Source organism: Morone saxatilis, unplaced genomic scaffold (assembly GCF_004916995.1).
Source record: "Morone saxatilis isolate NCDOM2014 unplaced genomic scaffold, NCSU_SB_2.0 Contig3, whole genome shotgun sequence".
Classification (NCBI taxonomy): Eukaryota; Metazoa; Chordata; class Actinopteri; family Moronidae; genus Morone; species Morone saxatilis.
The window spans coordinates 3603362-3616389 of NW_023339873.1; the positions used below are offsets into that span (position 1 = coordinate 3603362).

General features: G+C 38.6%; 1 protein-coding gene across 1 annotated transcript in view; it reads left to right on the plus strand.

Annotated features, from left to right (window-relative positions):
- Nucleotides 1-13028, plus strand: part of exoc3l4 (exocyst complex component 3-like 4) — a gene marked incomplete in the record, with an annotated part of 29753 nt that overhangs the window by 3534 nt on the left and 13191 nt on the right. The window contains 6 exon segments of the mRNA XM_035673295.1: nucleotides 641-874; nucleotides 2187-2805; nucleotides 4813-4930; nucleotides 5753-5878; nucleotides 6395-6495; nucleotides 10103-10204. Coding sequence (XP_035529188.1) covers nucleotides 641-874; nucleotides 2187-2805; nucleotides 4813-4930; nucleotides 5753-5878; nucleotides 6395-6495; nucleotides 10103-10204 — 1300 coding nt within the window.

Below are 13028 nucleotides of genomic sequence, written 5' to 3' on the forward strand. Positions count from 1 at the left end.
TTTTTGTAATATTACGTAAATGAGGTGTGTGGTGGCTAATGTTAGACATTACTGAGTCGGTTTGCTGACTTTTCTCTACTTGTGTTTCTGTATCATTATCCTGTAACTATCACTTCTGGTTGTCGTTGTTCTCGTGTATGCTGCAGCATCACAATTTACCTCAAAGGTCTAGAGTGCAGGATTTAGTGGCATCTAGCAGTGAAGCTCGCCCTCCAAGCATGTTGAAATTACAGCAGGCAGAGAGCCCAGATAGCTCCCCTAGTAGAGATGTTGCACCATGTACTCTATTTAAAATAATCTGCTAGAACAGCTCATTCTAAGGTAACAACAACCCAATGATTCCTATATGCAGGTGATTATACACTAATGAAAACATACCTATGAATGTTATACTACATTTCTACCAATTGATCCTCCTAAATGTTTCCCACTGGACCTTTAAGTGGAACAAACCATAAAAAATAGCCCCAGTTTAAAAAAAATTGGCCATATAGTGTGTGCAGGTGGTTAACCTCACTGTGGGTCTGCCCCATTTCTGCCCCACAACACCCGCAAAAAAAGAGATAATGTGCTGAAATTAGAAATCTTAGTACTGTTACAATAACAGTGTTTTTGTTTGTGTTTCCATTTCCATCCTCAGATCCCAATATGTCTGGGATTGGCGACGCTCTCCTGAAAAGAGGAGCGTTTATTCGTAATAGCTTAAACTTTGGCAAGAAGGACAAGGTTAAAAACCCCAAAGTGCCGTTCGTCCTGCTCACTGAAGGCTCAGTGGAGGAAAAGGAGGAGGAAAAAGAGGAGGAGGAGAAGGAGGTGTGGGAGGAGATTAAGGAGGCGTACACACTGCCAGAAATACCACACACACCACTGTCAGGTACAGGCTGTCACATGTTCTTTAACCTTATTTTTTCCAAGGAGGGTTTTGCTGATATGCCCCGCTGAAACCACCCATCACCTTCCCCCTGGCAGAAATAATGGAGGACAGAGCTGTCTTCAGTACCACATGACTGTATATAGTATAACTGTTTTCATTCAGTCTGAGAGTCTTGATATAGAAAGATTAAAAGTCTACAGCCATCCTTGCAGCTTTATGAGATTTATAAGTTTATAGGAACAGTAGTGGTAGGAGTTAAATGCTAATATTATCATGCTAACTCCCATCAAGCTTAGTTTAGTGTGTTAAACACAAAATCATATACAAGCTGTGTCATTAGTTTAGCATAAAGCCACATATGTGAACCTCATTGTGGCACTAGATGAAAAGTCAGGGGGAATCACCAAAGCCATTAGGATTCATCCTCTGGGGACCATGAATGCAACATTTCATAGCAATCTGTCCATTAGTTGTAGTAGCTGCCAGTACCTCCACTGCAGACGGCTGCCTGAAGCCTGGCGAGATTCTCACGTGATCTTGAGGTCAAGAGGTGCTTGCTTGGCTTAAAAATGATCAATCTATATCAGAACATAATATCAGCTGCTTATATTTGCATTATTATTTCAGATTGAGTATAAAAGTTTGTACATGTGTCCTTCAGTTTACATCAAAGTGTGCTTCCAACCTTGTCAGTGTTTTAAAGACGCTTGTGGCTTCGAGCTATTATTAACCTTTTCTCACAATGTTTCCAAACACCGTCCTGTCTCTTTCTCTGTCTGTACATTCAAATTTTTTCCTTATCATTCTCTGTTTTGGCAACAAATACAGGCAAAGATAGAATCCTGTTCCTTTTGCGAAATACACAGTTAATCCGGAGGAGTCAATGCTTTAACTGTTACATTGGCAGCCGATTTTAAATTTGATTTCCTCCCTGAATTTTTCGGCTGTTGTATCACTCTGATTGATCAAGAAGTGTGTCTGTGAGGTTTTTTTTTCTGAACTAAGGAAGGGTGTTCGGTCTCCCTCGCCTCTCTCTTCTCTTTACTGGAACAGTTAAGCTCTGCAATTGTATTGTATGAGGGAAGACAAGTAAATGAAGTTAAGATGCCCCCCATGAAGTCTAGATCAACCACCACTGGTGGAGATGATGAAGCTGGTAATCGGAAGGTGAAGGAAATGATGTGTGAGCGTACACCAGAAGAGTGAATGCAGGATGGAAAGAGAAATTACAAACAGGCCTACAGACCAATCGACTTCTTGACTGAACTTTTGCTGGAGCTTCATTTCACCATCTTCTCTATTTTTTTCTCAGTGATGCAGATCAATAAGCTGATAGAGATGGAGGCCCTGGAGGAGGCTCACCTCAACCTCCTCGCCATGCGGCAAGAGTTCAAGCAGGAGCAGGAACGGTGCGGCAAAGACTCGCCCGTGGAGCTGGCCAAGAAGGAAAAAGACCTCAACCTCCTCTATGGAGAGCTGAGGAACAAAATCAACACCATAGTGCGCGACTCCAACTCCCTCACCTCCAGGAACAAGGGGCTGCTGGTTCACGTGGCACGCATCATCCAAGAGGAGGAGAAGCGAGCTGAGGAACCCGGCGGGCTTCCAGGCAGCTGGATGGAGTCCTGGACAGAGGCGGTGGGCGAGGGAGTGCAGGTGAAGGTGGGGGCCATTCACCTGGAGGCGAGGGAGCAGAACCAATCCTGGTTGGCAGTTCATCTGGCTCTGCTGGGTAAGGCCATCAGGGAGGACTTGGAGACAGTGAAGAAGGAGCTGCGGTGGTCGTACCCTCCCAGCTTTAAGGTCTTCAGCACCTACGTGGAGAGTTACCACAGAGTCGTCGGGCAGCACCTGAAGAAGCTGGAGCGGGAAGTGACGGAGCTGAAGGATCTGTACGCTCTGCTGGACTGGATCATCAACAGCTACAAGAGGTCAGTGAGCGATGGCAGGAATCAAAGGAATGTGGATTAGATTGTCCGCGTATGAGTCATCAATGGATGGTTTGTGTTGTTATACGCTTATGATCCTATAAACTATTAAAAACACATCAGTGAGTCACATTGTAGTATATTTAGACTCAATCACACATTCACCGTCCCGCTGCCCCAAATATTCACTACAGCAACAAATGTGGATTAATCCGCTGCTGAAAATAGTCCCCAACAAATCCTCTCCTTCTTCTTTTTTCAGTAACATTGGCTAAAAACTACAGTGAACAGCTGGTTTAGGGTATTATTGATCCTTTTTATAAAAAATAAAATAAATGGTGTATTCACACATCTAGTTCGGTTGCAGCTTTATGCTCCTGATCTGTATATTTATCTTTTTTGGTGTCACAAAAACCTCAGGAAGAAATAAGAAATTATAAGCATTATTAGTATTATTAGACTGCAAATTGACAGCATGTTATGAATAATGACTACATGAAAGAAGAGGTGTCTACATCAATGACTACAGACTACAGTAATGATTTAGGGCTAATGGATACAAGCACAGCAGTTTTAATAGCTTTGACCTATTATTCAGGGAAAATGCCCACACTGACATGCATACGTGTTACAAATTATTTGTATAAATATGTACAGGGCTTATGCAGATCAATTGTAACACAGCTCCCTGGACAGATTTCACCATCAGGATTTATTAGTAGTTAAGCTTTTGAAATCATCCTACAGTCACATATCTGCTGTAAAATCCTGTGGTTGGTTTGTTTGTTTTCTTACCACAAGCAATCTGCTCCAGACCTTCTTTTTCGGTGATATTGTCCCGCTTATTTACCCAAGCAAGTAAACACTTTTAGTTTTAGTTTGTAAATCAAGAACAATGCCACTCTCAGCCATACTGACCTGTTAGGGGGCCACAGGCACAAAAACGTAGGCCTCACCTACCACCCTATGTGCATAATGTACATGTACAAGTACTTATATAAACAAAAGTGATAAAGTTCACACCTTAGTTGATACTAATGGTTCCAGATTTCCTAATCAAATGTGCAGTTAATCAAATTACTAAAACCATTTGACATGTAGTCAACCTGGTGAAGAGTAATTTTACTCACATATGTGATTAAGAAGATCTGTGGTCATGGAAATATCAGCCTTAAGTGGCCAGACATTCAGACAGTTGTAAACACACATAGTTTGCACAGCAGGCTTAAATTACTCCCCATTCATTTTTGCTCCCATTTCAGTTATTAGAAAAGGTCATTAAACACATTAGCAAAGAAAAAACATGCAGTAAAAGTCCTCAGCCACACTGGAGACATATTGTCCCTGACTGATTGTCTCTCTGAAGCAATGTTTAAACTTAAACTTGGAGGAAAAACCCAAAACACATCGAAAAACACATCTCGATTTCCCACATACAGTAAAGACGAGTTTACAGATGGGGCAGAGTGTTTAAAAGGTAGCTAACGCCGCCACAGCACCAGAGAGAGCATGAGTGGGGGAAGCAGTTGAAAAAGAGGACATTATTTGTTGAATCAGGCCACACCAAACCAAAAAACTGTGCTTGAAACAACATTTGGGAGACCAAAAATAAACGACTGATCTGATGAAAAAAAAAAGAGGCACAACACTCTCGAGGCCAAAATGGAAAATTTAAAATCAGGTCGTGTCCACATTTCTCACAGATTATGTAAAGTAGCATCCTAGAAAAGACTTCTTTACACAGTATATCACACATAAACTGTAGCAGACACTCGTTTTCATACAAACAACAATGTGCACTGAGTCTTGCATGTTAGGGGTCGGATTTTTATTAAACTTATGGAGCTTTATTTAAAGATCCTGTTTCCCAGATTACCCTCATACAGCATCCCAAAGTTCTGATGAAGTCTGCAGCAACATGTCTGCAGATCTGCAGACATGAAGCAACATGTCTCATTCCTTCGCCGTACAGTGAAATGTTCTTAAATGTATCCTGTTTGCCCCCGACAGCGAGAAGATCATGGGAAGTCTCTCCCTGCAGCCCGACATGAAGGATGAGTGCACTGATCTGCAGCTGGAGGCCGATTTCCTGAAGCAGCTGAAAGACAAGTACTGCGTCAGAGTGAAGGTGAGGAGCTCACAGTGCCGAAGCTCCCATTGAGAAATCATTGTCTACAATTTGTCTGGGACATTTAGCAACTTTGGACATTTATTATAAAACTTTTTTTAGTTTTTAGATGCAGCAGGATTCACAGTTTATCCTCAAGAGTTAAAGCAAACAGGCCCTTTAGTTCTTCTTGTTGGGAAATAAAACTTTTATTTTATATACAAGATAACAAAAAATACTCTGTTTACAACATTTTCACACGTGTTTATGAAACTTTCTGACTTTATAGAACCATAACTTTGTAGTAATTGTTTTCTACAAGAACAAAAGGAAGATTTAACCAAAGAAGAATTTAAAAACCAAACCTGAAAACAAGTTTATGAACTTTTTGGTAATTTGTCTTCTGTCACATCACATTTCCGAAAAATCAACATCCAGGATTCAATCTTTTTGCAGATTTTTCAGTCACAAAACCAAAACACAACAATCAAATAAAGATAGAAATATAATTATTAGGTTTTTGAGAAGTGAGCTGCCGTCCAGTTTGCACACTTTTATTTTGACCTACAGAATAAAAGCTTTAAAGCCTCTGATTTGGAGACACTAAGCCAACATCTCTGACCTTTAGGCTCCTGCTGTAGCTCATTCAATGGACCTGGCAATAACAATAAAAACTGGATCACTAAACATTTGTATATTATTATTAGCTCTTGTGATTATACCTGAGTGCATTTACAGTCGCTCAGGAAAGAGGAAATAAATTAATGTCTTATCTCTATCTATATCTTACTAACCCTTCAGAGTAAACTTTCACCTCACTTCTCCCTGTGTTTGTGTCTGTAGGAGTTCACGAGAGCTTCACTGGACAATATCATTGAGCTTGAAAATAAGGAGTTTTGGATGCACAGCAAGACTCCTAAGAAGGAGGAAGACTTCCTCGACTCTCAGATTCACATGGACATCTGGACGGTATGAACTGTTTCACTTTTATGTTGTGTGATCACAATGAAAGGGATTTTTCTTAAAATATGTATAATGCGTATTACATTTTATTATGAAAGCATCTTAAGAACCATCAAAGTCTGTGATAAGACAGGTCATAAAAGCACACATAACAGATACTCTCATGTTGAAAGAAATGTACAACTTCATTTTGCTGAAAATTGTACTTTAAAAACCTAAAATATACAACAAAATTTTAAAAACTATAATAATATTATATTATAAATAATAATAATTTAATAAAAAATTATGTTTTGTTTGTTTTGTTTTCTGTGTTTTAAAAAATAATATTATCATTTGTGTTTATTTTTGTGGTTGTTACTGTTTGTTTTTATTTTACCTTTGTCCCTTAAAAAACAAAAATCAATAAAAAAAAAACAATAATCTCCTGCAGTGTGATGCAATTCAGTGCTTTGACCATGTGGAGGCAGCAGAGAGCTTTGTATTCATCTCAAAGTATTCTGTTGTGTTTTCTCTCTGCAGAACGTGAAGGGAAGTATTGTTAACACACAAAGAATTGATGCTCAGCTGGAACAGAAAGTGGTGTCTTCCTGTCTCCAAGAGCTGAAAGAGTTCCCCAAGAGGTTCGTTAACACAGAGACACATATACTGAATATGCACATATACAGTTACTGAGTGCAAATACTGTGTACAATGATATTTAAAAGGCTAAAGTTACCCAAAGCGTTTTAGAGAGGAATACCTTCACTTCATCGTCCCTTCAAGGGAAACTCATAAATTACATAAAAGATACAAAAGTACAAGTGTTTCCCCTTTTTCATTGTTAAGCAGGACATCATTTAAATTTATTCGACTCATTTCCCTCTAAGAAACCTTGAGAGAATCTCTCTAAGCACAGGCCTTAAAGAGAGAGACAAAGATATAAACAGTTGGGTTTTTGTTTTTTTTTACAATGTGCTGCATATTTTTGGCTTTATTTTTAGCAGTTTGTTGTTGTACCAGACTGAAACATCCCAGCAGTTACTGGATGGATAAACATTTACCAGACAGGCATTCATGGTCCTCAAAGGATGATTTAGAATCACTTTGGTAATCCTGTAAGTTTTTATTTAGCGCCACCAACAGGTCAGAATTTCAATTAATTCAGTTATGTCAGTTTATGACCAAATACCTACTAAACTAATCACATTCACACCTGCTGTGTTTTGTGTTTAATCAGGGTGGGAACTACAGGGGAGCCGGGGGGAGATTGGCTCCTATTAATTAGATGTTGTGTGTAAAATATTGAGAATATGCTGTTTTTATCATGTATTTCTATCTTTCTGTAACTTCATAATCATGGGTAATGTGTACAATTAGGCTATTATTGATGTATGATTCACACATGAGGGTGACTCACTAATTCACTAAAGATACCGGCTGCATGCTGTTCTTCACCACTAAGCGTAGCGGCGCTGAATCACAAACTTCCCTCACTTTCACAAAGATAAAAAAAAAAACAGTAGAAGTTGTTGTAGTCAGAATAGTCAATTTTTGTTGTTTTTTGCACAATAAAACAGAATCACAAATAGAAGTGAAGAATGAATTGTGCAGGTCAGATTTAAAGAGGCTTGTGAAAGATAATATCCACCCGTTACAAGCAGATATAAAATACGCAACGTTTTGGTTCAAGCCTATATTTAAAATGTTTAAGTGATGAAGACTGAAGTGCAGTTTGGATATAACTCTTCCTCAGCTGAGCTTCACTAAATTGAATAGAGAATTGACAGAAACCAGTACGGCAGGAGCAGTCATAAGGAAAAATTAGCTCTCCTGAAAGCCATTGTACAGTTTGCATGCTGTGTTTAATACTGATCATCACGTTAGCATGCTAGCCGGCTAAATTAACATGATTATATCAGAGACTGAATAATTAAAAATTGACATATATGTGAAGAGAACGTTGTAAAAGCTCAGTGTGGTCGTAGTAGTTTTTGCTACTTCCTTCGACGGAGGTTGCAGCTTTGATTATAGTTGCTAATAATAATAATTCTACTCTAATAATAATAATTTTATTTCTAAAGCACTTTTCAAGCTTAAGCACAGAGTGCTTTTCCAGGTTAAAGCGTATAAAGAACAAATCAGAACAATCAGAAACCCAAGAATCCATCCCTGTACCGCCCGCAAACATACAAAACTACAAGATAAAAGCGCTTAAATATTAATATAAAAGAAACTAATGATACTAAAACAGGCACAAATGTTAGCGTCGTCATTGTGGGCATGTTAGCATGCTGATGTTAGCATTTAGCTCAGAGCATTGCTTTGCCTAAGTATAGTCTCACAGAGCTGAATCAGATGATTACATGTAGTGACACAATGATGAATGTGGTGCTTTTTAGCCTCTTTTAGCTCATTGTTTTGTCTCAGTCATCAGTCTTAACCAAAACATAGACAGTGAATGAAACACCCGATGAAAGTTTACCTTCAATCTCACATCCCAACTCTTTAGAGGCTTATTGCCTCATTTGTTATAGATTCTTTTAGCATAAGAGAAGTACTTGAAAATGTGAACATTATTATTAGTGAGGAGGTCAAATGGCAGCACCAGGCCAGAAGAATAAAGCATTCTGTAAAATCACACCCTTCAGGGAAAAGGTGCCACTTGGTTTGTTTTATCAATATAGAATTAAAAGAGGAAGGTAGAAGTGTGATGGGGAAACCGGCACACAGAAAAACAAAGGAAAGAAAAACGGGATCCTGCCCTCTGTGCAATAACCACACTGCTGTTATTTTCCTGTTAAGAAATGTTAGAATATTTCCTTTGTCTGATTAATGACTAATACTGTTTTTAACTGAACCACGCAACCCCACTGTGGAAACACTTTCACATTCATTTTTCTTCAAAATAAGATAAGATTCATTCTAATTGTTTCTTCTGGAAATGTTTTGTCTCTGCAGCAGCAAATGTAGCAGAAAAACAGAAGCAGAACAATAAGAAATTTCAATAAAACAGAAACGTCATAAAACAGTAAAAAGGATAACACAAGAAGAGCAGTTGAATAATAAATAAAGAGGGAAATATGAAGAAAATAACTGATGGTCGACACTTCTGTATTTATCTACTGTTACAGATTGACTGCTCACCTCAATGCAATTAGCATAACATGGCATGGGATATTTGTTTATATATACTATAAGGCCAAAGGTTTGTGGACACTGTTAACATTACACCAATATATGATTAAAGCTCCTGTAACTGCTCCGATTCCACTGATGTTGGGTGATCAGGTCACAGTCAGCTGGTGTTGGGTGGGGTTGAGGTTAAGTTCTTCCTCATCAAACTGGGAGTATCATTTCTTTATGGAGCTGGGTTTGTGCACGAGACGCAAACAGAAAAAGGTATTTCTCAAAGTGAAGACCACAGTCGTCTCCAATATCAGTAAGATTTGTCTTAATGGCCCAAACGGTGAAAAACAGTGCATGTCCACATACTTTTGGCCATATAATATGATCTGAAGGCTATAATATGGAGCTTTTCTCCTACAAGCAAAACTTGTGAGGTGTGTAAGGTTTCCCTCATTTCCTCAGGTAGTCCCCCCTGTGCTACCCTTGTCACGCAGGTATCAGTGAATAAAGTTGGAAGCGAACTGTTGCCCAAAATATGTTTGTATGCATTACATTTTTCATAGGTACACTAAAGTATGCAGACACATGTCCGCATACTTTTGGCCATGTAGTGTATGTGTGAAAACCATTCAGTAACTGATAAACATTTGATCTGAGGACATGAAACAATGCATTTTTATATTTCTTATACCATATACACATGTATATAACATACATATATATAGAATCACTGTTGTTCTTAATACTCATCTATGTATTTCCACTGAAGCACCTATCCAATATAAGACAATATACAGTATCAGTACTAGACCTGCACTAACCATGTACAGCATATTAGCAGGAACTATAATTTTATATATTTAGGGTTAGTTTTGGTTCTGTTAAAAGATGTTATCTTCCTCTTTAAATGTGTTTTATGTTGTTTTCTATTTCTGTATTTTTATTTGGCTTTTGTCTCTGTACGTTTGAAGTGCTTTATAGATAAAATTGATTTCATTACAAGTTTATGGACTTAAAGGGTAAATGTCATTTAAACAGGAAGTCCATTAAAAGTAGGAATTTGACTCCCTTTCAGTCGTCTGTCAGGCTCAATCCGTCTTTCTCCTCCTCTTTCTTCTGCAGGTTTGAGACAGAGTACAAACGCCACTGCAGGGCGCAACAGCTCAGGCAGCCTCTTTGGACGGAGTATCAGATAACATACATCAACAGCTTCACTGCTTTACAGTAAGTCACGTGACTTCCTGAAATTACCCACAACGCACCGCGATAAACTAACTTACCCTGCCAAAACCCAAATGGGTCAACCTTGCTGCCTGCTGCTTGCCTCCAGAAGAAAATCTGTCAACACGTTCACACAGCGAGGATCAGTTGTTGTTTTAACCTTTTAAAAGTTTGTGTAAAGCACCTTGTGCGTGCTAAGCTAACCAGTCTAAAAGGAAACTATGGTAACCGTACATTACATATTGAAAAATACAATATTTTAAAACAAAGCATAACACTTTGAATACTGTAGAGCAAGATGCATGGCTCACAAATGACATCAAATAATATAAAAGTGTTATAGTATAAATGATAATATAACATATGTATTATTATTATTATAACATAAAAACATCAACACAAAATATATATTAAATATATCACCTGGCTTTTTCCTGAAGTTTAAACTGCATCTCACTTGTCTTGTATCGATGCCATGCATGATGTGGTTGAAAGCTCAGGAAAAAGATAATAACCACTTACTACCTTGATTTTTGGGGTAATTTCTTTTAACCAGAAATTGTATTCTTGCTTTTGTATCCTGATCAGTGAGAGTTCAGTGAGAGTTAGAAAGCAATGCAGAGCTTTTGTTTGGTGATTCATCTCCGAGCTATTTTAGACTTCACTGGGAGAGTCCCAGCACATGTGCTCACATAGTTCATTCATCTCAGATTCAACTTGTAGCTTTGAGTCTTTCAGAAGATTGTTTGTCTTTAACATGCACAGCGGAAGCTCTTTTCATACCCAGTTAAAATGAGATCACTGAGCTGTGAGGGTTAACAACCACTTTGCCAGCCTTGGAGAGAGCTCCGTCCCATGTGACTTCAGGGAATCGGGGCTGTGAGTGAGAAACGCTGCTGTGTAGGTCTGGGGGGAAAGAGAAACTACAGAGATTGCCAGCTGCCTAAACCCCAACTGCTTGTGTCTGTGACAAAAAAAGCAGATGTGGGTTGCGGCGGGGCGTTCAGGGACGTCATATGTGACGTGAATGCTGTGTGTTTATGGCTGCAGATTTGATGTCTGCTTGCTGCTGTGAGGTTTTCAAAAGAAAACATAGGTGAGTCTGTGGTTGAGTTAACTTACAAACGCCAGCTACCATCACCTTATGACCTTTGACATTACTCCATCTCCATCCTCTGGGTCTCTCTCCTTTAGTAAAGGCCATTTCCAAAAAACTAAATGGAATTATGTGCAAGACTGAAATGTTGCATTTGCTGTAATGTTTATATATCAAATTTAATTATATTTAATCATAGGTAGTAGGTGGTGCTGTGGTGCTGCAGCACCACCTAAAATCTGGCATAATGAAACTGGGGTTTAAACACTGTTTATGTACTATTTATGGCATGATATGAGTTTTATCCACTAAAAAGTTATACTATTGGTGTAAACTGCTGCTATCAACTGTTCAATAAGCTATAAATCATCATCGCCATTTAAATTAATGCAAAAACCATCAACTTCATACATTTATTACGATGTCATTTTCTTTCAGCACCCCCAACTCCCTGCATTCAACTATAGTTAAATTATATTTAATTTGTCTCATGGCTTAGGGTTTAAGATGCCGACCAGGAACCGCAATGTCCCCGGTTCAAATCTGACCTTGTTTCTTGTCATCTCTCTACACTATTGCTATCAAATAAAGATCTAGAAAGAGCTTAATTTATCCCGAAGAGAGCTGTTGTGCAGCAGTACAAAGTAGGAAAGGGGTGTGTGAGAACAGTCTGCGGCTATGTGCTCATGAAGCACTTCTGTGGTTTATCAGTGGAGTGTGTAGATTTTTTCCGACTGCAATCTTTCTGGCACCTAGGGGACGAAGCATTTGCAGGATGTTGAAGGCATACGTCGCTAGCTGGCAAAGGCTGTGGCAAGAAACGGAAATGACTCTTGTAAACCTTGTAATAACTCGTGAATTCAGGAGAAACGCAGATGCTAAAGTGCTGTACGTTTATATACCATAACAGGGTTAGGGGAAGGGTTATACTAAGTATGGCTCCACTGAGAGAAATCTCTCTGAATTTCCTTTAGACAGACTAGAGACACGTCTGTATCCTCACTACAATGCATCACTGTAACTATAATGAATTGATGTGGGTCACATTTCTCATCAGGCACACGCCCAACTGTAACTTCCAGCGTCTTCCAGCCTCAGGGGGCTCTGAGAGTCGGTCCTGGGGATGGAGACAGTGGACATTAATAATGAATGAATTAATAATTTCTGTAAATGTGCCAGCGTTAGCCAAGAGACTATTTTTCATCTTTAGTCCCTGGACAGTCACCCTAAAAATGGACTGTAAGATTAAAATTCCGAAATCCTTCAAAGTCAAATCATTTTTAAGCGTGCAACAATATAAAATAATAATATATTAATGGAAACACAAGCATCATTCATACAACTTCAATAAACCAAATACTGAATGCCACAAATGTAAACAGTGTCATTGTATGGACCATAAGTCCAGCTGCTTCTTGGTGAGTTGCACATACATGTACGATATGTATGTGCATGGTATTGCACATATTGTCCCGTTGTTGCACATTACATCCACGAGTCAGAAAGTAATGATTGTAATTCAGAGAGAAAGAGAGTAAACAAACAGTGCTGTAAAGGAGGATGGAGTCACCCCAAAAAAAGGGCATTAAAAACATAAGTAAAAATTTGAGGGGAAAACATTCAGAATATCGAAGGTTAAGAGTTCAAAGCAAAGTCGAAACATAATTAATTGTATTTAAAAGAAACTGGACAAATGAGACTCACAGTGTTTATTATTATCTGGTTTTAATT